The 26946-nt window shown below is 40.4% G+C and overlaps 1 protein-coding gene across 2 annotated transcripts in view; it reads right to left on the bottom strand.

Annotated features, from left to right (window-relative positions):
- NOSTRIN (nitric oxide synthase trafficking) overlaps window positions 1-25067 on the bottom strand; it is a 46103-nt gene extending 21036 nt beyond the window's left edge. For both annotated transcript variants that reach the window (XM_084892337.1, XM_084892338.1), the window contains exons 1-7: window positions 24952-25067; window positions 20387-20472; window positions 9476-9559; window positions 6295-6357; window positions 6042-6123; window positions 3858-3920; window positions 940-1038 (exon numbers count right to left, since the gene is read on the bottom strand). In XM_084892337.1, the coding sequence (XP_084748463.1) occupies window positions 940-1038; window positions 3858-3920; window positions 6042-6123; window positions 6295-6357; window positions 9476-9559; window positions 20387-20472; window positions 24952-24978 (504 nt within the window). In that variant the 5' untranslated portion in view covers window positions 24979-25067. The remainder of the gene's footprint in view (window positions 1-939; window positions 1039-3857; window positions 3921-6041; window positions 6124-6294; window positions 6358-9475; window positions 9560-20386; window positions 20473-24951) is intronic.
- Window positions 25068-26946: the final 1879 nt, after the last annotated feature.

Below are 26946 nucleotides of genomic sequence, written 5' to 3'. Positions count from 1 at the left end.
TACGAACTGACAGTGATGCCAACACATGGACAGCTGTGGATTCTGAAGTGTCCTGAAGGCTGAGGGGGAATTTTACAACATGAAAAGGTGTCAACAGCCTGGGACATGTGGCCACTGACAGGTGTCTGTGTCATGTGGATTTATAGACTTACTGTCTAGCTTTAATTAGGGTAATACACACAAAATGCACAAATCTCTCGAAAAGATTTCTGCCAAGAAGCTGCAGGTTGGTGCTAAGGTGAACAATATCAGCATAATGAAGCCACAGGACCCGAAGCTCTCTCCTGATCCCGGTAATAAGAGCTTTCGAGCCCGCGTGAAAAAGTGAAAACTGGGATGGGCTACTGACATCTGACAAGAAGGTGGCCAAAACACTTCAAATTATCAAGAGGACTATCAGAAACACGAATTTATATTTACTATGGTTAAATTTGAACTTTTCCCCAAGTGTGTAATTTATGCCAGAGCTTTCACTTAATGATTATGTAAATATAGGATTAGCTAATCATTTAAAATATTATTTCATCTTTACATCTTTCAAACATTTCTACTTTTTTGTATAATATTCATAACATATTGGTATAATTTATAAAGTACTATTATTACATATGACATAGGTAAAGTACACTATACAATAAATATGAATATGTATATATATTTTTACTTATTTGGGGTATAAACTGAGAGATATTTAACAGTGAGGTTCCCCATTAAAAAATGTGGACACCACTGATCTAATTTGTCATCTGTCACTAACACCTTTTACAAATATATGTGGACCAGGAATGATTTAGGATTCCTTCTGATACTCTGCCACACTGGGTTCTTCAGAGACCCTGCACAGAGGGGGAATTAGCCTGCGCTCTTGTATTCAGAGCTAAGGGCCGGGAGCCCTTCCGTCACCAACCCTCATGCATCCAGCTGGCCACGACATGTTACCTTCTGCTTCTCCTTGTCAGTCATGGTTTGCTTGGAGCTCTCTATAAGATGGAAAAGTGCTTCATGCTTCTTGGTACTCTCCATTAATTTCTTTTTGGCCTAGAATAAAAAACAAAAACAAACATAGAACAGAAAAGTAGGAGGGGGGAGGAGGAGAAAATGGATATCAAGAGAAAAAATATTCTGTTCTGGAACAAGATAATGTTTATGTGTTAGCTTAAATGATTGTGTATATTTTAGTTCTTTATTTCCGCCCTCACCTCAAAATCTGCCTAAAATATTGCAATGGCTAATGTTTTGCCCTGAGAACCACTGTATATTTTTTTTATTACAGCAGGCATACTCAAAAGGGTTATACATTTTGCTAGATCACCAAAGGCCTGCAAGCCTCCAAAATGTTATTCTAGCTAACATGAAGGAAGAGAAGGGCTCTACCACAAAGAAAGGATAACACAACAAACATGGAAGACTGCCCGGATCATTCTTTTAAATTAGCTGGGGCCACAATTGAGGTAGCTTTAAGATGCTTTCTAAAACTTAAAGCAAAGGGGGAATTGTGCCACCTGATGACCAGGCTTGAGAGCTGGGCATTTGCCTGGCATCCTGTGACATGACCTCCATTTGTGGGAAGAGGATGGGGGTGAGGAGAGTTGGAAGAAAGAAATATTCAAAGTCCCCCTATTCTGTTGATGCCTCAACCTCAGAGTAGGTCATGATTCGGGCGATCATTTTCTACTCCAACAGTTCCAATTTGGCAGGAGGTGATGCTCCAGAGGTAAAATAAACAGAATTCAGTTTGAATTAGATTCAGCCTGTTTCAGAAATGGGGTTGACTGAAAAAATGTGTAGTTTTTTTCCACCTCAAGACTGCGAGAACGGTCAAACCAGATAATGAAGGGAAAGGCTCAGGTCTCTCGTGTGTTAGGAATCAGAGGCGAAGGCTTCTGAAAGTCTCTAAATATATGAATTCTCTACAAAAGGTAATTCAAGGAGCAAGGCACTCCTAGGCCTTCTTCCTCTGCCTCCAGTCGGCCACATGTCCACAGATAAATGAGAGTGTGAGGCAAGAGCTTTGGCCCTTTAAGGCTTACCACCTATGTCCCCAGGATAGACTGCACTTCATTACTGACATGCTGAATCTCTTGAATTGTAACTGGGGAGAAAATTACTCCAGCTCAAGAATTTTAATGTTCTCTAATTCCTCTGTCACTCTTCATAAAAAACCAAATTTATTCATATTTGGAAAAATTGGTTGGTGAAAACTTGGAAATAACAAAAGATGCCTTTTGTTCTTGAAGGCAATTGCAGCTGCAGAGCATGGTTTCTCCCTTCTGCTCCATTGCACTGAATTTCCCATGAAAGCTGAATAGTTAGAGGATGGATTATTTATTTATTTATTTATTTTTAAAGATTAAAAAAAATATTTTATTGATTTTATACAGAGAGGAAGAGAGAGAGATAGAGAGTTAGAAACATCGATGAGAGAGAGTCATCAATAAACTGCCTCTTGCACACCCCCTACTGGGGATGTGCCTGCAACCAAGGTACATGCCCTTGACCGAAATCGAACCCGGGACACTTCAGTCCCCAAGTCAACGCTCTATCCATTGAGCCAAACTGGTCCTGGCAAGAGGATGAATTTTTTAAAAACAAATTCTGTTTAAGAAAACTTATAAAATTAAGAGCAAAACTAAAAACAAATTACTGGATGCTGTTTATGAGGCTGCGAAATCTGCATTCTAAACGTGATTCTCCTGAGCCTACTTTTAGCAGCACTGCTATGGTGGGTATAGAAACCCATTTATCTCTCGCATCTCGTAGGGATGTCTTTGATCTCATGGAGCCTTTGCTTTCAGCAGAAGCTCCGGGGGCAACATGGAGGGCTGACATGGGCTGCCTGTCTCTGAGGGTGTTTCTGGTCATTTACATACATGGGTGGCTGTGTACCTGGGACTGTTCTCTTTGGGATCTGACACTTTGGAAATAAAAAGGAGAATTTCAACTTTTGGAGCACAAGTCCTTTCAAAGAGGGTCCATGGGTTTTCTTGACGGATTTCCTCTCTAGTCCTTTCTACTCAAAATGAATTCCTCTTCGACTGGATTGTTCCAGAATAATTTTCTGCACATACATATGGGTTCCATCCGTTACTATCTCTGCTTAAGAACCTATAATTATATGTTCTACATTCTTACACCAGAGCGTAATTCCTTTCCTTAGGATTCATTCACTATTTCCTGCACATGTTGCCTATCAATGAATTTTAAAATTGCTTGGAGGCAAGAACAACATCTTGGTGCAGTGTGGTGCACAAGAAGTGGACTACAGACTTGTGGAATCAATACTTATATGCATTCCCTCTATGTATCACTACCCAGCCCTTGGCACTCTCACTAGTGAGACAAATGCCCTACAAGATAAAACCAAAACTCAGGTAGTATTTGCCACTTGCCCTAAGTTGCTAATTATACAGAGAGGCAGTCAGTATAGTGAATGATTAAGAGTAGTGACCCTGGAGCCCAACAACTTGTAGCACTTGTTGGCTCAAGCATTAACCAGCCCTGTAACATTGGGCAAATCATTTAGCTCTCTGTATCTCAGTTTCCTCACACATTTTTAAAATAGGACAATGCAAGGTCACATACTGCAATGGGTTGCTGTGATAAATAAAATATGTAGTATATAGCTCTTGGTACACAATAAATGCTATGTAAATGTTTGCTATAAATTACCATACTTAGAGCCCTGTTCTTCCATTGGTTGAATTGAAAGATACAATAACTCAGGCAAGGAAGCATTTTTTCTCTTCAATTAGTGCTTAGAAATACTAATTCTAAAACACATTATCACATTTGTGCAAAAGCAAAAAGACTCCAACCCTAAAAACTGAGTTCACACAGAAGGTATTTGTATTACTTGCCTTAATTTGTTGATTCCAATTGCTAATAAAAAGGTTTGCTGTCTTTTCAACTTCGTTATCAAGCTATGGGAGAGAAAAAAAAGGAAATTTTTTTGCTGTCTTCTTGTTGAGTCATGGTACTGGCTTATTAGTTGTCATGCAATCACTATCACAATTCATAGAAATCCTACAGTGGACATAGTTCCTGAGAAAAGTAGCAAAACTATCTTTTCCCCTATCAAGAAGCTCTCGACAGAATTTAGCCTGAATGCATTTGGTAAAAAGATTATTTCTAACACATAACCACATGAAAGCAACATAAATGTGCAGTCTGTGAGGAGGAGGATCTTGCATAGTTTGGTGTCACAGCAAATCCCACCATTTCCTCTTCAGCATCATTCCATGTGGCTCAACCTATAACACCATGAGAACTGGCATCAGTCCTAACAGTGCTAATTTTACTAAGTGTCTCATCGCCTCTGAAGTGAATCTTGTTTTAATTTTGAAGAGGTTGAGTTCTTAATCATAATTAACTCCCCCCCCCACTTTAAACAGCCAATCAGACAGTAATAGTAATGATGAAACTGGAGCTAGGCAGCCCGCCTGGAGGTGGAACTTAAGTTAGGGCAGAACCCTGGTTCCCGGACCATTAACCTTTTCTCAGACCCACAGATCAGGCATTATTCAACCAGTTGGAGACCCAGCAATACTGCACTTTGTTTTTTTCCAGTTGATTAGGTTTGGGATATATGCTTTACTGTAACAAATACAACTTGATGCTTTATGTATGTGGCTGAAGTGTGAAACGAGTTCACTTTTTAAAACAAATTCTAACCTTTTATCTTTTGTGTGAGAGTGGGAGGAATTGTGGGGGTGCCGTAGGGAGGGGCAAAACTGAAAAGATTCCAAACTAAAACAGCAGCTTGAAGGATCATGACATTAATTATCTACAGTCCAATGATTATTATCATAGCATTGGGACTAATTTGTGGTAAGCACTAAGGAAATGCTAGTAATGATCATACTATAATATGATGTTAAATTTTTATCAATGAATGAAATATAGATTTGTGTTTGGATTTTATTAAGTTGGTTTGCAAAGGTAGATGATTATATTGCTTTCTGGTAATTACTGCAGATGTTCCCCATCACCCTACCCCTCAGTAGAACATCGATTCTGGTAAAAGCACATGTATGGTCACACAAGCATCAACTCCATTTCCTGACTGAGTTTAATGCATTTTTTAAAAATCATTTTTCTGCCATCAAGGCTTTGTACAAGTCCCCTCATCCTACTGACCTACTTCCCTTCACAAGGGTCACTTGTCTTTGCTTCAGAACTTCTGGCCTGCACCTGGTCTTGAAATAGTGCCCATGACCCACCCCTATCAGAGCTAAGCAACTTTTATAGCACACCCCTATGTTGCCTGAAAATATATTTGAAGGTGTTTAACAACTGCATGACACATGAGAAAAAAGAAAAATGAGTGCAAATGAAACTATAGCAGGAAAGCTACACAAATAGTCTAGAGACTCTAGACAATATGCTATGCCTCTGAAAGAATTGCTTAGTTATTTTTCTTTAATTGCAGGCTGTTTGAGGATTTATACCTATTATTGTCTTTACCTAATTCCAAGCTGAAAAGAAGAGAACAGCATTTCTTTTTTTAAAAAGTGTTTATAGTTTTTTTATTATTTATAAAAGGATTATCTATTCATTGAAAAACAGTGAAAATACAAAAAAGTACCAAAAACTGAATTAAGAATAACCTCTAATTCTACTGTCTAGAGATAAATTTATATTAACAGTCTGGGGGGATTCTTCCAGGTATTTTTATTTGCATATATACACATATTTTACAAAATTGAGGTTATTTTGACATATCTTCAATCCTGCTTTTTAATTTTATACTGCGTGGTAAAAATAAAAATCCCCAAGTCATTAAATTCTTCTATAATAACATCTTTAGTGGTTACATAGTATTCCATTGCTTGAATTTATCATAATTTACTTTTGGATGAAGAAGTTTCCAGTTTTTCACCATTACAAAAGTGTTTTAACAAGCATCCTCGTTCATAACTTTTTGGGCTTCTTTTATTTTTATGACAAATTTCCAAAATCTAGTATCATTTTTAGATCACCTTTTACTTCTTGAGCCAAAGACAGAAATCTTGCTTAAACAGGGGAGAAAGGTTTTGACTCACTGATTTTCTCTTCTTCTCATGGACACTCAGGATTTGATGAGTTGGTTTTACTGCTTCCAGCTCGATTGCTTTGCCAAGTTTTCTGGAAATGGAGACACAAGTATAGTATTAGGATTTATATATACTTTCCAAATTATTTTCTGGGGGAATAAAATGGTGGCCAGATGGAAGTGGAATATGGTAGCACACCGACATTAAACATTTACGACTGACTCCCTTTGGGGTGGAGCAAGGCCGGGGTGGGAGCACTCACTGATGCAGGTCTGCCGCTGACTTCATGCCCTCCGAGACCCAGGCCCAGGCACTGGCGACACAGCTGGAGGCAAAGACAAGGGGGCGTCATTTTCCCGGAAAGTCAGATTCATTGCATCCGGTAATTGCACTCATATCCCTAATCTTATCTCCATTTCTCCATGGGGTTCAATGCTGCCAACAAGTTCATTTGCACTGGACTCATTACAGAAACTGCTATTTTCCAGGCATTTGTCATCCTGACTTTCATTTTCTATTTCATGTCTGTAGAAAATTGGGGAAATAAAGTAGCCAAGGCTGAGAAGGCACTTAGAGCAGGAAGGGGACAGCATGCTAGGGGCAGAAGGCTCTTACAATCTTCTCAGGCTCCTCATTTCTCTGATAATAAACTGAGGCTCAGAGAAGTTAAGTGGCAGAGGACTCGAGAGCCCTGATCACGTCCTGTGTGCTGCTCTTGCCATCAGGGTTTAGATCCTGTTAAGACTACTACTCAGATATTTTATGGTCTTGTGAGCAGTATCTCAGTTTGACAAAAGGACGGCACTGCCCTGTCCTTAGCAGCAAAGTGGAAGGATTAGGACGTGTGATACTATATTCTCCTATGGAAGAGGCCTAGCTCACAGCAGACTTCAAAAGTCAGGGTAATAAGCACAATTGCATCAGTAACCTCAGGTACAGATGCCTGTGTGGACTTTGATGGAGGGGAGGGGACAGATGGGTGCCCTCACTGAATTCGTGATGGTGCAGAGGTTTTGCCTCAAATGACTTAGGTTGTACCCTATAGTTATTTAAAGGGAAAACTAGGTCAAAGGATGCCAGATTTTCTGCATATCCAAGCCAGGCACAAGAAAGAACTTACTGTATGCTTTCGATTAGAGAAAATCACAGAAAAGACAAAATGAATATAAAGTAAGTATATACAGGAAACAGATCAATGTCAGTGGTTATTTGGGATTGGGTCGGGGAGGACTGCACACAGGCATGAGGGATCTTTTGTGTGATGAAAACATCTCCATGTTGATTTTGGTAGTAGCTGCATAGTGTATACATCCATCAAAATCTACGGTACCGAAGCATCTGCTTAAAATAGGTGCTTATTGTTGCAAGTAAATTAGACCTCAATTAAGTTTAAAAAAAGGAAGCCAGCTCTGGCCAGGTGGCTTAGTAGGTTGGAACATTGTCCTGTATACCAAAAGATTACGGGTTCAATTCCTGGTCAGGGCACATACCTAGGTTGCAAGTTTGATCCCCAGTCGGGGTTCATAGGGGAGGCAACAGATCCATGTTTCTCTCTCATATCAATGTTCCTTTCTTTCTCTCTCCACCTTCTTCTCTGTCTCTCTAATCAATAAAAAACATATCTTTGGGTTGGCCGGTGTAGCTCAGTGGTTGAATGTCAACCTATTAACCAGGAGGTCACTGTTTGATTCCTGGTCAGGGCACCTGCCCAGGTTGTGGGCTCAATCCCCAGTAGGGGGTGTGCAGGAGGCAGCTGATCATTAATTGTCATCATCAATTTTTCTACCTCTATCCCTCTCCCTCTCTCTCTGAAATCAATAAAAATATATTATAAAAAAACAAAAACAAAACAAAATATCCTTGAGTGAAGATTTTAAAAAAGAAACCAAAGCACACTTTGGGGAAGAGAGCCTGACATTTGATCCTTAGAGGAGCTGGGCATCAGAGCAGGAAGCTGAGGTCACTGGCCTCAGTGGAGTCTGTGTCTGAATTCCCACACTCCGTTTGTTTTCAGTGGGAACTTGGAGGGATGGATCACTTGATTTCTCTAACACTCACTTAATTGGACTTTTAAAATATGAATAAATTGAGTCATTTATACAAGTACCTAATAGATTTGGGTATAGATAAAAGTTTAATTAAAGTTTCTTATTAAATATTATTGTGCTAATCCTGATTCACCAAACATTCTGGACATGCCAACTCTCTGGGAGTACCATGCTGGATGCTAGGGCTGCAACACAATAAGATACACTCACTAAACCCCTACACTTCTCATTCTTTAGGTAGTAATTAAAATCAACATCATAATGAATACTTCTGGGACTTTGGCTCTGTCTCAGGTAGTAAGCATACTTCCTGTATTATCTCATTTAATCCTCACAGCAATTATGTGAGATAATTTTTATAGACACTGAGAGGTAAGATAAATTGTCCTAATTCAGCTACCTGGTAAGTGGTAGAGCTAGAATTTAAACCCAGGCAGTCTAAATAAAGTCTAACTCTCCTCAACCACTGTGCTATACTGACTCCTTGGTAAATCTACTAAAATACTCTCCTAAAAATCAAGCTAGAAGTCAGAGCAATTTTAAAATCAATATTTGCTGTTACAGATGGTGCCTAAGGAAGAATAAGGATAAGCCCCTAACTCCTTCCTTTTTTTCTTTTCCTCTCATTCATCATCAAAAGAAGCTTTTGCAATGGCATTGCCAGTTTAGGCTGACATCTGCAAGCAAAGTCAAGAATCTTTGTAGCAAATTATCATGAATGGATCATTTTTAGAATACAAATATATTTCTCTTTCTTCCCAAAGAAGAAATCGATTTCATTCTGAAATGTATTGAGGAAGATGTGAACCAAGATTTTTTCAGCATCCAATGTTCTAATGATACATTTTCTCATTTATTATGCACACCCTCCCACATACACACAAACATACACACAATGGGGAATATATCATTATTCCCTCTAACAGTGGAGGATATTAAGGCACAGAGAAACCAGGTTATTTGTTGAAGATCAGAGAGTAGAAATAAAGTAGGATTCAGACTTTTTGACTCCAAGACATTCCAAGTTAACAACACCGTTTTGTCAGTTAACCATCATCAGTGAGACCTTTACACGTGTGGGCTTAAGACTCATAAAAACATGGGATGAATCCAGCTCTGGAACTCCTTATCTGTGTGTCTGTGGAAAGTGTCTTAAACTCTTCAAGACTCAATACTTAGTTAGTAGTAGGGACAATAATAAGACTTATCAAGGGTTTTGAAGACTAAGTGAAATATTTATAAACTCATTTAACACACTGTATAGCACACAGTAAGTGTTCAAGAACTGGAAGCCATGCTTGACATCATATACCTGCCACAATTATAACAGAAAGCTGGACTGAACTGTTAATTATTTTTAAGAATTATTTTACCTTACCTCTTTCATATACTTACTTTTTCTTTGTGTTCTGTAATGCTTTGTTCAGCTTAATTGCCTGTTTCTGAAGTCCTTTGGCATAGTTAAACTCCAAGTTTGCCCTGTTAGCAAAGGAACAGAATGTGCCAAAAATCAAGCAACCCCTGGCTCTACCACCTAACCCCCCAACACACACACACACACAAAGGAGAATGCTCAGACTGACAATACAATGCCTACATAAAGAAGAGGTGATTTGCTTACTATAAAGTTCCTCTTATTCTTAGACATAATCTTTAAGGCTATCCATGAGGATCCTACAAAGGAAGAGAGTTTACTTATTTGACCTTCTTGTACACTAGTGTTATGGATTGAATTGTATCTCCCTCCAACTCTTGAAGATGTTGAAATCCTAAACCCTAGAGCCCAAGAATGTGGCCTTATTTGGAAATAGGGTCTTTGCAGACCATCAAATTAAGTCGAGTTCATCAGGGTGGTTTTAAACCCAATATGACTGTGTTTTTATAGAAAGAGGTATGGAGACAGAAACACAGACCTAAGGAAAAATCATGTGAAAAGATGAAGGGTGATATATCCATAAGCCAAGAAATGCTGAAGATTGTCAGTAAACTGCCAAAAGACAGCAGAGAGGCACTGAATAGATTCTCTCTGATAGACCTCAGATGGAATCAACCTGGACAACATCATGATCTCAGACTTCAGAATTTCTGTTGTTTAAGCTACCCAGTCTGTGGTACCTTTTAATAGCAGTACTAGCAAGCTACCTCAAGTAGCAGAGAACAGAAGACTTCCTTACTTATCCTGGGACATAAGTACTATTAGGTTAGTCCTAGATGATAATGAGCTGGCAATAAAATGATAAATTATGATGGACTTAAGCCACACAGTAGCTTTTTAAATGGGAAGGTGCTAAGGTGGCTGACACCACATTTAGAAAACAGATTTCCATTACTTTCTATTCAGGACAGGATTCAGTGGGGAATCTGGGCATGCCCTTTAAAAGACAACTCCTTAGTTCTTTTGGATAGATTGAATCTCTCTCATCTTGAACTGATTTTGCTGTTTTTACTTATAGGCCCATCTACAGACAAAATGAAGACATATTCTTATTCATCTCACTTTTCACTGAAGATAATAAAAGTGTAGAAAATTAAATTCAATTTTTATTGTTTTTCTTCTTAATATGGACCAAAAAGGTTTTTGTTGCATATTTTTCAGTTTTTTTTTACTTATACTTTTATCATAAAAGTCATTAGAATTATTTATGGCTTCATTTCATGTGTGATACAATCCCAGAACTCTCTAGTAACTAACTTCATACCTGAATTCCCACCCCTACCCCACACACGCACACAAACTAGACTCAGTGTGATAAACTGAACAGGAAAAGACAACTCTCTTTCATAAAATGAAATGCAGGTATCATGGGCTATTGATCTATTGCTAAATTTCTATTTATTTTCCCCTGTTAGTACAGCTGTGCTCTCTGAAAGAATACAGACCATCTCATTTGATGAACTTGGATGATCTTTAATCCCAGGAGACTTCTACCATTCAGTGGAGTGGTTTTAGGCAACATAAAGGAGAGTAATTAGTCCTACATCAGAGGTTTTACTATAATTAAAATATGGTAATGACCCAAGATTAGGAGGGACTCAAAGACTGGAACAATTACTATTGACTTGCATGATCTGACCCCTGATTCCCTCTTTGATTTCCTCTCCTACAAGATTTCCCCTTGTTTATTGGACTCTGCTGGTGGCCAAATGCCACCCTGCATCATGGCCCTTGCACTTGCTGTATTCCTTCTGTTACAAAATCCTTATGGCATTTTCCTTCATGTCAACACCAGCAGGACTTGTTCAAACCTCACCTCCGCAGAGGCTACCCTATCTAAAAGAGCATCCTTGTTACTATCCCCTTACAGCTTTATTCGTATCTTAGAACGTATCACTATTCTAAGACACATTTGTTTTCAGTGTACTTCTATGAACACCCCTCGAATGTAAGCTTCATGAGGGTCTAGATTTGTTTTGTGCATTGCTATATATCTAGGCCTAGAACAATTCTTGGCACATATAGGTGCTTGGTATGTGTGTAAATGAATTAATGAACAGACTTTCCATCAGGTCTTTTTTTTTTTTTTTTTTAAATTCTAATTGCCCTGACCAGCAATCAACCCACAACTCAGGTATGTGTCCTAACCAGGAATCGAACTGATGACCCTTCAGTGCATGGGATGACACTCAACCAACTGAACCATACTGGCCAGGGTTCCATCAGAACTGTTAACTGGTTTCTGTTCCAAGTCGGTCTCATTTTACCATTTATGAAAACAAAAATTGTGCAACTATTTAGATGTATTCTTACAAGCTTGAGCTGTGCTCAGCCCTGATATCAGAGTACACAGCTTTCTAGCGCTTGGAATAGCAAGACACATAAACCCTTTCCTAGCCCAGTACTAATGAGAGGGCTTGTAGAACGTTCCTTCCCAGCTTTCTTTCTTGGGAGCAGCACGTAAACTATTAAACACAATGAAGCATTCACAGTGCTCATTTCACAGCTGGACACTAAACAAGTTCTTAATAAATATTAATTTTTATAATATTATTATTATGTATCCTAAAGGATCTCTAAACATTTAGAACAGCCCAGATACATGGAGGGGAAGGTAGAGGGTGGGGATATAACCCACAGTTTGCCCATCCATCAGCTCCAGAACAATTCGAAATGCCTTCTAACAGGAAAGGCGAATGCTGTCAGGCACAGCCTCTTCCTATGAATTCAGTTTCACTTTTAGAACGTTCTTGCAGGCTGTACAACGTGTCCTAGAAGCTATGCAGAAATAGAACAATGCCCAGAAGGAAGTGCTGCTTTCCCTAAATCACTAACTTAGTCAGATCCGCCTGGGAGGAAATGCTGGACTTGGGTGGCAAGAAAGGAAGAGGGCCCTGCTCTCCCTGTAGCTGCTGCTCTTCTGTTTTGAGCCTGACCATCTCGCCTGAGCTCCGGCATTCCTGCTGACTTTCACTTGGGCCTGGTAGGAAACCAGCCTGAAGAGATTGAATTACCACCCAGCGCTGCTTGCTTTGGGTTTCTCTTTATATACAAGTGTCGTCTGCATCAGGGCATATTCGTGTATATTTTGTACAGGTTGGTATATAGCTTAAAAATTCCAAACAGTGCTCTCCTGACAAGTGTTTGCCTGTATTCTGCCTATACACACAGTAGTGACATCCAATATGTATTGGGCACTTCCAACATGCCAGGCAGCATTCAAAGTGTTTCATCGTTTCATCTGTGATAACTCCCATCGAGTGGGCACTCTTACTCTACCCATTGTATGGAGAGCAATAGCAAGGCACAGGCAGTTTAGTCAGTATCTTGCCAGAGGTCACCCATGAAGGAGGGACAGAGCTGGCCTTCAAACCCGGGCGATCTGGCTCGAGAACCTGCCTACTTAAATACTCCAGTGCCCTCTGAACCTGTGGGGAAGGGGCTGGAGATGGAGTCAAAGCTAAGGATTTTTAAAGATTGATGCCGCCTCTCACTTGGCCTTGAATTGCAGTGTTTCTGAATCACCATAGCTCCCAGTGGCTTCACAGCCTCGTGCAGACATAAGGAATTTCCCTGGCTTCTTCCAACAGCATTGATGCTGATGTGAGGTGCGCTCCCAAGGGGAGGAGGGGGTGTTAAGGGTCTGGAAAATGGAAAGGGAGGGGTCTGTGCTATCAACTGTCACCAGCAGGACTCTGGCTGGACTGAGTTGGGCACCGCTTCTCTGAACATCGCTATTGTATCCTTTGCCCTTGGATATAGTAAAGAGTTTTAGAATTAGCATTCAAATCTACCAAGCAAAGCACACTGTAATAATCTCCTCTTGCATTTTAAACCTAATAACCATCACACAATCGTCAGCAGAGTACTCCACCAGTCAGAAGGAAATGAAATGAACTAGGGCCTGGAAGGTGGGTGGGGGTGCATGGGGAGTGGATCTCTGTGACTGGGTTCCCTTTCTGGAGAGTTTGCCTCTGGATGAAAGGTTCCCAGGCCTCTGGCCCTGAATGGTCTTTATCTTAACAGGGGCTAACGGCTAAATTTCTCCCTGAAGAAAATGGTTCTAAGAAATTATGTTCCAACTGGCAAGTATTGAAAGAGCTGTCATATTTATAAGTCAGAATGTTTGTAAATTGAACAAACCCTGCCATGTGGCTCGTCTGTGCTCACGGACTAATAAAACAGCCTGTCTATATGTCCTTTCAGAGTTATTGCTCAACAGAAGTGAACTGCTTTCCCAAGGCGGAGGTGGCACTGCCCAGCCTCCTCCGTGGACCCCCACCACACACACTCACAACTGCTCAGTCCTAAAAGTCACCACATGCAAAGGGAGCCAAGAGAGACAGAGGTAATCTCAAATTGAGACCTAGAATTTTCATTCCCTCATTAAAATAATCAGAAACATGCTTGTAAGAACGTTGTGCTTACTGTTCTAGCCCTTACGCTACCTAATAGGAGTTGAGAGTCCTACACCAAGCAGTTGTCTTGGTGCATGTGAAGTTGATGATGTATATGTCTTTTGATGGACAACTCAATTTGCAAAATATTCCAGTGAATTTTAAAGATCCTGGGCCAGAGAAATGGCATGCACTGGCTTTTAATCCATCTATGTTCTGATTTCCTCTCAGCATGTGGAGGTTGGTTAATAAATTCTCATTAGTAATATTAAAGCCCAACCAATAAGTCAAAGACCAACATTTGTCTTAGAATTTAAAATTAATTATTCTTTGGAAAGAAAGGAGAGATAGAAAATACAGGGTATCAGATTCAATATTTTAGGTAGAACACAAATTAAACTGTATGAGTATAAGTGACCATGTAATCAATTTTAGAGTGTCCTGCTCTAATAAAATTTAGATTTTTAAAAATGGTAAAAAAAAAAAAAAATTTCAAACTGTAGCTGGTCCCTGTGCATAAAAGAAATTAATTAAAAAAGACATGCACCACTATGTTCATTGCAGCATTATTTACAATAGCCAGGATATGAAAGCAACCCAAATGCCCATCAATAGATGAGTGGGTAAAATGTTGTGGAATGTTGCCGAAACTGGTTTGGCTCAGTGATAGAGCATCGATCTTCGGACTGAAGGGTCCCGGGTTCGATTCTGGTCAGGGGCATGTACGTTGGTTGCGGGCACATCCCCGGTAGGGGGTGTGCAAGAGGCGGCTGGTTGATGTTTCTCTCTCATCGACGTTTCTAGCTCTCTATCTCTCTCCCTTCCTCTCTGTAAAAAATCAATAAAATATATTTTTTTTAAAAATGTTGTGGAATGTGGAACATATATACAGTGGAATATTACTTGGCCATAATAAAGAATAAAATCTTACCATTTGTTAAAGCATGAATGGATCTGGAAGGTATTATGCTAAGTGGAATAAGTCATACAGAGAAAGACAAATATCGTATCATTTCACTTATATGTGGAATCTAAAGAACAAAATAAGCAAACAGAAACAGATTCATAAAACAAAACAAACTGATGGTTGCCAGAGGGGAGGAGGTTGGGTCTGGGTGGAAAAGGTAAAGAGATTAAAAACTACAGGTTGGTAGTTACAAAATAGTCATGTGATATAAAGTACAGCATTGGGAATATAGTCAAAATACTATAATAACTATGTACAGTGCCAGGTAGGTGCTTGAAATTTAGGGAGGAATTACTTTGAAAGGTATATGATTGTCTAACCACTATGCTGTTCACCTGAACCTAATGTAAAAATTATATTGAATGTCAACTGTAATTGAAAAACAAAATTTAAAAAATAAATATATAAAATAGAACTCAGGCTTTCTTAAGCTTGAAAATAGCAGGTGACAGAGCCCTCCCTTCATTGTGAATTAAGAAGGAATTTTAGTAATCTGAAAATCTTTGTTTGAAATGTCATCCCCATCTCTGGCCTCCTAATTTCTACTAGCAGCAGTTTCTGGTTGGGGGCCTGGTATGCTGACATTTTCCACCCAAGCTTTATCAGGTTGTCTTTTGAAAGACAATCACAAGCTCATCTTACAAACAGGCAATATTTAAAAGCTAGTTATTAGCAATTTGAAAGACTTTTTTTTCATGGAAGCTCTGTTATTTGAGCAGCAGGGTTTTCTAATTAGCCTACACACCCACTTCATCATTACTGATTGCCTCAATTCTGGTTCCTGAGGACAGTATTAAAAAAAAGGCGAGTGGGACCAAGAGAACACCCTTCTGGAGGGTCCAGTCTGAGAGTCCCAGAGTCCCTGCTCACTTCAGCCCAGGGAGGGGCAGGTGTGGCAGCTCTAGATGTTCAGATCCTCCTTGTCTGCTAATTCCTGAGCTGAGTGAGTTTATAAAAGGGGTTGGAGGCAGTAGTGTCTTGGGAAAGTCAGGTAAAATGGACAAAAAGGGTAGTTCGCAAAGCTTTTTAGCTAACAAACAAAATCTCATACAGAAACCACCACATTGTATCAGCAGGATCAGGAGGAGGGAGCTGAGCCCTGATCATTTGACTATCTTACCCCCTGAAGTGGCCCCTGAAGGCTCCCCACAGACCTGTGTGCTACCAAGTTTGAAAGCCATTGGGCTTGATGTCTGCTGATGTCCCTACCCACAGAGGATCTTAAAAGGACCCCCTGAGAATGTCAGGGCTCCCACAGCAGTGCTCCATACTGCCTGTCCACTTAAAAATATATATTTTATTGATTTTTTACAGAGAGGAAGGGAGAGAGATAGAGAGCTAGAAACGTCGATGAGAGAGAAACATCGACCAGCTGCCTCTTGCACACACTGCACTGGGGATGTGCCCCCAACCAACGTACATGCCCTTGACTGGAATCGAACCTGGGACCTTTCAGTCTGCAGGCCGATGCTCTACCACTAAGCCAAACCAGTTTCGGCCTGCCTGTCCACTTAGAAGATGCCCTTACAAGGAGCCTGAGTAGAAATCAAAATCATCCATATCCCATCTGTAAAGTAGGAATGAATGGGAGTATGTATGTACTGCATGGGTGGTTGTAAGAAAATAAAAATGCCCCTCCCCCCCTTTTTTTTTTACTTTACACAGAAAAAATGTAATCTACAGATTGTGCTGGATAAATGTTCTCTTTTGTGATTTTATTATTCTTTTCCAGCTTATGTTCAAATAATAGTTTATATGCTATGTAAGTACATTTCTTTGACACACTCATTTATTGCTCTTCAGAAATAACCTAAGTTGGATATCTTAAAAGCTATGCATTCCTGAAGGTCCAGAGTCACTCATACATTAATCCCTTTCTTCATTCAGTGAACATCTCTATTGAACACCTGTCTGCTCTGTGCCAGACCGAGAACAGCAGTGTAGGGCAGTAAGAGCTCTCTCGGAGGTAAGCACCAGCTCTACACATCTCTGAGGAGCACTTTTTCTTGAGACTGGAGACTGGAGTCAAGAAGGTAGGCCTGCTGGAGAGGAATGACTGAATCTTAAAAATGCATTGTCTGGAGCCCAGCACTGAAGGTGAAGAAGTGTCTACAAGCAGATGATAGAGCCTGCACAAATTCAGGGGTAGGAGTAGGTGAGAGGGATGACAGGGACCCATCATGATGAGGGGTAGGAGTAGGTGAGAGGGATGACAGGGACCCATCATGGATAATGGGAGATTCAGTAAGATGGAGAGGAGCTTGGGTCATGGGGAGATGAAGAGAGACAAGCTTGATATGAAGGAGAGACTCAGATCTCTTTTATAAAATACTATGAGGGCTGAATTTTATACAGAAGGTGATGGGAGTCTTTGAAGGGTCTTAAATGGGGTCATGCCCACAGAATGGAAGATAAATTAGAGTCAGAGATAGGCCCGAGACAGCTCCCTAGTTGAGAAAACTTTGCCCGAGTTAGAAAAAAGAAGATCCTGTGAAGGGACACAGCTCTGAGCCAGGGTACAAGACTCAAGGGTTGAGAGTGATTTCGATTCCTTGGCCCCTTAGCCAGGTGCCTTTGTTCAGTGTACAAACTGCACAGCTGCAAGGCAGAAGAATGGGTTAAGAGGGTTTCAATGGCAGAGGCAATGAAATGAAAAGAAAGCTATAGGGTAATAGAGAGCAATATGATGACTCAGTCATAAGTTGAGATAGAAGAAGAGATCATGGGTGACTCCAGGGTATTGGGCTTGATTGGGTGGGCAGTGGTCACCATGGTTAAAAAAAAAAAAAATCTTGGGGAAAAGATAATAGACTGTTTTGGATAGGCTTGCTTTGTGGCTCCATGGGACACCCACATGGAAATGTCCAATAGACTGTTGGATATATGGTTTGAAGTACAGATAAAACAAATTGTTTAGTAATATACATGAGAGAGTCATCAATTTGCAAAAAGGAGCTGAAGGTATGGGAGCTAAGATCACCCAGGCTATGAGTAGAGTAGAAAAAGGGAAGATTTACCAAAGATTTTATTTTGATCATTTATTCCTCTGTTGACAACATCTGCAATGAATAGTGCCTCTGGATAAATCTGAGTTGCTACTATAAAAAAGGAAACTGAAGCAACTAATTGGATAAAAGAAGCTAAGCATGACCATGAATTGCAGAATTTCCAGGGAAAATGGAGTTTCAATAACAACTGCACTTTTCTATCAACACCAATTAGAACAAATGCAAGAAAGCAGCTGAGCTTGGAAATGAAAGTCTCTGAACTCGCAGCCAGATTGGGATGCTGTCTCTTGTAGCCCCTGGCCAACGCTGCTCCACTGGGCCACACTCTAAGGACAGTAAAAACCTTGTTCTAAAATGTGGTTGTAATATAATAAAATAAACCTGTAACATCTTTCACTTATTTATTCATTGAAGCTACAAATATTTATTGGATGTATTTCATGTAGCAGGTACCCTTAATTCAGCAGGCCGCTGGATTTGCCTCTATGATTTTCTATGTCATAACCCTCAACAATTTCAACAGAGACACAGGTAAGAGAGAGCATTCTGACTCCAGGTACAGCAGATAGATCTGTAGCAGGAAAGATGCAGAGAAACCTGGACAAGGAAGTTTTGGAGCAGTGATTCCCCAAACTTATCTGGTTTATGTTGAGTGTTTGCCAGGCATAATTTATCACCTGACTTTTGTCTTCACGGCTCTCTTCCAGACACTAATTTTGAAGATGGGGGCACCAAGTAATCACAGTGACTGCAACCCAGATCATGTGCATGACTAATAATATGTACAGATTTTTCCTGATCTGCAGAGGGAGATGGTTTCTAACCCAGGCAAGGGGTTGAATTTGTATAGTAGTCAACTGGTCTTATTTTAAATAATTTCCTCAGAGTGATAGCAATACTTTTTTATTGAAGAAATTATCTCCCAGATTTGGGGGGGAGGGGTGGTCCTTCAGCCCAGCCTGCAACCTTTTGCAATCCAGGACCCCTTGGGGGATGACAGCAGTTGGACATCCCTCTTGCAATCCGGGACCACTGGCTCCTAACTATTTGCCTGCCTGCCTGCCTGATCACTCCTAATCACTCTGCCTGCCTTATCACCCCAACCCCTCTGCCTGCCTGATTGCCCCTAACCACTCGCCTGCCTGCCTCATCGCTCCTAACCACTTTGCCTGCCTGCCTGATCACCCCTAACCACCTCTACCTGCCTTCCAGATTGCCCCTAACCACTCTATCTGCCTGCCTGATCACCCCAAACTGCTCACCTGCCTGCCTGATCATTCCTAACCATCTCTGCCCCTGCCCCTGTGGCTTCATTCAGAAGGACATCTGGAATGATGTCCAGAAGGACATTTGGCTGTCCAGTCTAATTAGCATATTATGATTTCATTATTATAGATTTTTTTTCTTTTCAAGTTTGTTTTATAAACCTGGTTGTTATCTTTATAATAGCCTCCAGTATCTTTCATTGGTCCAAATAAAGCCAATGTTCTCCTTTGTTCTTGACCTACCTGTGCAGGATGCAGTTGGGCCCATGTGTCTTTGTTCTCATGGCACACATGCAATCATTTAAACCTGAAACAGGTTACCTTAGAAAGTATAAACAATCTAGCCTGAAGGTCTCTTTAGAGTTGCTTATTACAGACCTGTCTAGAGGTAGGAAAATGGTCTATGTCTTTATGGCCCAATTCAGTCCTTAGGATATCTAATTTTAAGCAGAAATGTTTGTAACTTCTTGACTGAGTTAAGTGTGCTTATTTTAGCACAGTGAACAGCTCCATACATGATCACATCTAGTATTAAAAAATAAAAAGATGATACTGCACTCACTGGCCAGTGTGGCTCAGTGGGAGATCATTGGCCCAAGCACTGAAGAGTCTCAGGTTTCATTCCTGGTCAAGGGCACACACGTGGGTTGTAGTACCTGCAGGTGGCGATAAACTCAGTGTTAGGTATCAGAAGAGACTGACTGGATCTTCCCAAGCAGAAGGACCTCCTGCTGTTTCCTGTTTTTTGTGTGTGTTGTTTCTTTATGGTACCCAAGTGGTAAGTGTGCAATAGAAAAGCATCACTCTTGCCAAAACCGGTTTGGCTCAGTGGATAGAGCGTAGGTCTGCGGACTGAAAGGTCCCAGGTTCGATTCTGGGTCAAGGGCATGTACCTTGGTTGCGGGCACATCCCCAGTAGGGGGTGTGCAAGAGGCAGCTGATCGATGTTTCTAACTCTCTATCCCTCTTTCTTCCTCTCTGTAAAATATCAATAATATATATATATATATATATATATATATATATATATATATATATATATATATTAAAAAAAAGAAAAAAATAAAGAAAGAAAAGAAAGAAAGAAAAGCGTCACTCTTGAAGCCAGTCTCTCAAGTACCAAAATATAACACTGTGTTCCAGGAAGTGGGACAGCTTATAATCACTCCTCCAGTTCCATCACTCGCAGCCACTAAAGAGGAAGAGATGCTTATTGCAAACGCACATTTCGTACCTTTGCTGAAGAATGGATGTGACCTGCTTGCAGAAATTCTCTCCATTTTGAGAAAACTCCTTGAGGCTCTTGTAGACCTGGTTATACTGAAAGAGAAAAGATGCACAGAAAGGTTACGGACACTTGCAAAGACAGAACTCCTTTAAACTCTGAGTGCTGCTGTGATGTCGACTGTCATTGAAGGTAAGCGTGCAGCTGTGGGGTGCACACCTTTTGGGTGAGTTCTTAAAATAAAGACTAAGTCTCTTCTGCCTGGATCTGAAAGATCCTGGAGAACTTTTCAAAAAAATGAAGCTTATCTATCTGCTATTCCCTTAGACCAAAGGCAAACAGTTCCGCAGTGGGTGCCCTTGGAGTCCGGCTTCCCATTGCCCTGTCGTTCCCAGGAAGGTTAAAGGTACATTCTGAAACATACTGAGAACTTTATTATTTTGTATCTTACAAATTCCAAAGTCATATTTTTAGATCTTCTGACAAACCCTGAGCCATGAAAGGGAGTGTTTCTCGGCTGAGTTATAAAAATGTAAATGAATAACTTGTTAATAAAAATGTGCCCCAATCCCCTCTACATCTCATTCAACTGTGTTATAATAATGAGTTGAACATTTTGATTGAACCAAACCTTTATACATTTATTTATATCTGAATTTAGCCTTCGGACTTAAGAGTTCTAATTGAAAGTTTTTATCATTTGGTTTAGGACGCCACAATGTCACTCTGAAAATTGTATTTGTAAAGGCTGACTTTGATGAAAATAGATTTTAAGTGCCCGAATGGAGAGGTTAAATGTCAGCTGACTCAGCCGCTTTTCTCACACAGAGTAGGTGAATTAGGAACAGAACAGTTTTCAAACAAACACTCTCTCACAGTTTCCATCTGGGAGATGCATTTTTAGTGAATTGCATTTTTCAAAATGGCATTTTACTCAAGAGTACGTAAATTTTGTGTAGATCGAGCTTCGTGCTGTGACTCGGCTCATACAGAGAGCCCAGCCTCTTCTAGCTCCTAACCAAAGTTGTGACCAGACCAGTTGAGAATATTTCTATGGGCTGGGCTGCAGGGGCTCAAATGTATTAAGCCGTCAAAACTCTCAAGACACATTTGTAAAATACCACCTCCAGATGTCTGGTTCTGGGAGCCCAGACAATCTTCAAAGTTTATAAACCAGTGATTTAACACTCCAAGGCCTTTGGAGGAAAGGCAAAGAGGAGATTCCTATCTTTCCCAAAGATACTCAAACTCAACTTTTTAAAGGCAAAAGCTGCTCAAATAAAATAACATCATATGGCTTCAATCTACTCTGAAGCTGCTGGTTTTAGATTTTGAAAGATTTCCTGTTATTTAATAGACTAGTACTTACTAAATTTTTCCCATCATGGCACACACCTAGAAAATGATATTTGTACCAGACAGTGTACTAAAGGGACAAAATTGTTCCAGGTAGAAATAACTGGTCCATGAGCTCTGCCTCCACCCTTAAGACCTCATACCCAGCCACACCCTGCCAATTCAAGGGCTGATACACCTGTAACCCATTCCCTAATCTCAGTGTTCCCAGGCATACACAAGTCTGGAAGCTCTTCAATAGGTCACGTTATTAATTTAGTGAATAAATAAGAGTAGAATGTTTTGCTTATAGTAGCAATGGAGAGAGAATCTGTACTGGACACTCTCTGATAAACCCTGATAAAGGTGGCATCAATAAATAAAGGAGTTGCTAAAAAATATGTCCATTATTTTAGCATAACCCCTTATTTACAAACAACCATCTACTCAGAGTTGAAGACAAAAGCTATGAAAAGCAGAACTCAGAGACCACCTTGCCCGTGTGTGTGTGTGTGTGTGTGTGTGTGTGTGTGATCAGAAAATAGAGGAAAATCCCTTGAATTTGCCTCTAGTTTTCCCTCTCCTACCCCACCTCCCTTCGCACCCCACTCTCATCTACCGGCTCATTTGGGGCATGACCTAAAATAAGAGATTAAGACAATTTTTTTTGTATCATGAGCCACTTTGGCATTCTGGTAAAGCCAATTTTACTCTGAATAATATTTTCAAATGTATAAAATAAAATAATAGGATTACAAAGAAAATTATATATATATTTTAAAATTATATTATATGTGCTTTATAAGTAAGAATTAACCAAATTTCTAAATCACATTGAATGTGACCAATATTTCTAGATATTTGCTAAGAACTTTAATATAAAATACATGTGATTTTTCTTGGTCATAAAGTCACAGACATTTCAGTAGTACTGGGTTATTGCTTATATTAAAAATTAAAGGAAATTCTTAATTTCAGTTATAAACTAGTGCAAATAAAAAGATCATGTTTTTCTCATTGAAGCTCATGCAGCCCACAGGTTTCCATACATGGATCCACTGGGGTAGACAGGGTTAAGAACTGTAGCTAAGCTTAGGCTTTATGAATGAATTGGGTTTTGGGCAATCCTAGGCACTCATGGAATGGAACATTTTGCAGGTAGTTACTCGTAAACCTTTGGGTTCTTTTATAAAAACTACTCAAGTGTTTCACAAAAGAATTGTTAGTTTTGTTTAATAAAACACATTAATATTAATAAAACTCATTCCCATGTTTCATTTTGTTCCTAAATTGCAACCTCCTCTTGACACAGTATCCTTCCCCAAGCACAGGCTAGGTCTGCACCAGGAAATCAAATTGAACGCTTGATGAAGATGAATCGAATAAATAAAGATTCCATGATCTAAGAGGACTTAGAAATCTGGCTGTCCACTTCCTCTGACTTCCAGGTTACTTTTGGTGACACTGGGCCCATAGAGATAATCTTCAAGGTTGTGGACAAGGTTCAGCATAAGGGGAAGAACTTTTCAGCATGTCAGGGAGGAAACTAAAGTGACACACAGTTGTGGTGATGGGTTGTCCTGGGCTGCTCAAAAGAAAACATTCCTCCCAGTTCCTGAGCTAGAGGCAGCCTTGGAAAAGGATGTTAGGCTCTCTGTCATATCTTAAACTCAGTCAGGCCTAAGTTTCCCTCTGTTTCACTCTTCCCTGAGTCTTGGCTTCGGCTTCGGTGACTGTTGGTGCCAGGTTTTGCCTTGACTTATACAGCTGCTGGCCCACTCAACCACCCCTTTGCAAAAACATGATCAAAGTGTCAATGGTGGGAAAGGATTAGCATTTTATTTTATTTTAATATATTTTATTGATTTTTTTTTTTTTTTACAGAAAGGAAGAGGGACAGAGAGTTAGAAACATTGATGAGAAAGAATCATCGATCAGCTGCCTCCAGCACATCCCCCACCAGGGATGTGCCCACAACCAAGGCACATGCCCTTAACTGGAATCGAACCTAGGACCTTTCAGACCACAGGCCAATGCTCTATCCACTGAGCCAAACCAATTTCAGCAGGATTAGCATTTTAGAAGGGAGCAAATGCATGGAACAAAAAATAAACAAACAGCAAATAAATAAACCATAAAAGACTTAAAAAGTTACCTGTGCAGAAGATTGGAGGAAATTAAAGGGGGAGATTTCCTTTCTTCAAATTTACATACAGCTATATTGCTGGATTTTTTTTTTAATTGTACTTAAACAGTAAAAGCAGACAGAGGCTGAGGCTACGTTGTCATTATTAATATTACTAGCATTTATGACTTCACCTCATTTAGCTTACCTGATTCGTGAGCTCATTCTGTGGAGTAGCAGTTACAAGCCTATCTGCCCTAAGCCTGTGCTTTCCGCATCCACTGGGGTCTTTCAATGGCTCTATTGCAGTCCCCATTTCTGCTTTCCCACAAGTCTTTTCTTTTTAAGATAAAATACTTGAAAGAACTCTTGTTTCTGTTGTTACCAATTTTTGCTTCTTGGCACCATGTATTGGGAAACACCCTGACATTCCTTGATCATTTTATTTCCAAAGTAAATATATCCTCCTCCTCTTTAGCTGCTCCTCATTTACTAAATTACGTCTCTGCTATTGCTGCGAATGCCTTCCTAAGTCTGGATTTTTGACCCATCTTCTATTTTTTGGTAGCCCTCCCAGGACTGAAAGAAACAATATTGATAGACCTGACTGAGAACCACCACAAGCTGGACAAAATGGGAAGTCTGCCCTCCTGCCTGCGGGACTTGGCAGTTCCTGACGATATCAATGACATGGGAAAGTACACAAAAACCTCCCACTCTAAATTCCTTGTAGAAGCCAAAATTGGCTGCAGACATTCTGTGTGTTTGTGTCATCCACTCAACACATAATATAGGCACTTGTGTATGTCTTAAGAATGTTTTCTACACAGCCACCATCTGCATGCAAATATAATACCCTAACCCGATCCCTAACCCCCTCAGAGTTTTCCTAAGAATAGGAGCATAGAGAATGTCAATGACTTGCCCATTTGCTAGGAAGGGCAATTAAATTGAACCAAAGAAAAACCACAGATTTTTGACTCACAGCCAGTATGTAAACATGTTTCGTTCCTGGGCATCTCAAACTTTTAAAGTCAAAATACATTCGTATATAAATCCACCCCTCAGCCGCTTTCTTACACACAAAGACACAAACTAACACCAAGCTACTCACCGAACAGTTTGTGAGTGGGTCCCTCATGCTGAAATGTGTTTGGTTTCTGTCCTTTTAAACTATGCTCCAGCGTTCAGCTTTCCACACTCAGGACACACTGCCCTCTGAAGGTTGGGTGTGTCCTAGACTTCCTGCATTCAAAGGGCCCAGAGTCCTGTCAAACGCCCCGAGGAGGAAGTCCCACCCTGGACTTTCCTCCATTTATTTACTGAAATAGCAAAGAACTGCTCAGGGTCAAGAAAGCTGGCGTGAGATAGTGGGAAACACTTCTGTAAATACTTGGGAGAGCAGAATACTGAGTCCTTGAGAGAAAGCCCAGAAGCTATAGTGTCCCCATAATTCGAAGGAGATTAAAGGGGAGAGATTTCCTTTCTTCAAATTTACATACAGCTATATTGCTGGAATTTTTTTTTTTAATTTTGTATTTAAACAGTAAAAGCAGACAGAGGCTGAAGCTATGTTGTCATTATTAATATTACTAGCATTTATGATGCATGTTAGACAGCTTGCTATATTAATCATTTTTTATTTTCTGTGTTGTCTGATGCTTGAACATGTTAAGATCTTTTGAACCTGGGAGAGCCTGCTCCTCCTGGGATCAGCTTATACCTAAAAGAAGCAACTTGCCCTTGAGCACATCTTTGATATGCAAAGCAACCAATCCAGTCCCTCTTCCTCCCATCCTTATCTAAAGCTCACAAACAAGTCAGTATATCCCTTGCTCTAATCACCCCAGCTCAGGGTACCAAACAATTAGGACCAGATCTATGTAACTGTGACTACAGTGGGAAATGTCTAGAAAAGGCTATCAGGGATATACATTAACCACCCTTGAGGGTTTAACTCAACCCAGCTCTCTCTCCTAGCCCACCAAGTCCAAGAGGCTGACTAAACTATCAAATTAAAAATCTTTATGTTTACCCTCACATTTATTTAATCATTCAAAAGGATAAACAGAACTAGAAGCCCGCCATCACCAATTTATATTTTTATTGCTTTATCTGCCCCTGTGGTCCCTGCTATGAATCCTTAGATTTCCATCTATTGGCCTGTTGTGATAATCATTTGCTGGGTATGGGCAGCTTTGCTGTAATTGGGGGATCCCGCATCCAAAAGGAGCACCTTCAGCAGAGCCCAGTGGAGCACTTCAGAGCTGTCCAGGTGGGCCCACTCCATTCATCTGCCTTGGGCTTGCAGGCTCCATTCTAAGTCCCCTCAACTAGAGTGGAGATGCTAGTGGTGGTACGGCACCAGAATATCACCAGCAATGGACTTCAGTAGAGCAACCTTGGTACTTGAGTTCTAGCTAAGAAAGAATTCAGAGCTAAGACTGGTCTCTGGTCCCCTTGTTCCTCCTCTAGAGGATCTACCACATGACTAGTGACATGCTAGGGGAGGAAAGGTCAGGGGAGAGTCTGAATCACATGACCTGTGATATGAAAGGTCGGGGTCCAAACTGCATGACCAGCAAGATGTTAGGAGAGAAAAGGTTATCCTGGGGTTGAGGTCAATTGTCCCTTGCCCTGGTGACCTTTGTAGCTGGCCCACTGTCCTTGCTGTGCTCATATCATGCCTGTGTAACTGCCTACTGCAGAGAGGAAGCACTCTTAATTAGGGACCACCGTGCACACACTTAATGAAGTTCTCCCCTTAGCTTTCCTGAAGGAAATTTATCACTAGAAGAGACAATACTACGTAGCAGCTATCAAAGGGCTAGAATTGGAGAAGGTTACCAGGAATACTAAGACATGTGTGGAGACATTATAAACTGAGGTTAAGAACATGTCACTCAGATTCTCTTGCCCTCAGAGCTGGCAGATAAACTGGGCTGGAGCCTTGGTGCTAGGGCCTGGGCCATCTCAGTGTTTTCCCCCTGATTCTTGCTGCATTTTGTCTCAGTTCAAAATGGAGACATTGGCCTCCCTTTGTCAGTTTCCACAAGAAATGTCATCATCCTGAAAGGAGTTTTTAGGGGTAAAATACCGGTAGGCAGGT

The sequence above is a fragment of the Pipistrellus hanaki genome, assembly GCF_964339955.1.
Source record: "Pipistrellus hanaki genome assembly, chromosome: 8".
Classification (NCBI taxonomy): Eukaryota; Metazoa; Chordata; class Mammalia; order Chiroptera; family Vespertilionidae; genus Pipistrellus; species Pipistrellus hanaki.
Note: the sequence above shows the minus strand (reverse complement) of the source record. Positions and strands in the feature narration are given on the sequence as shown.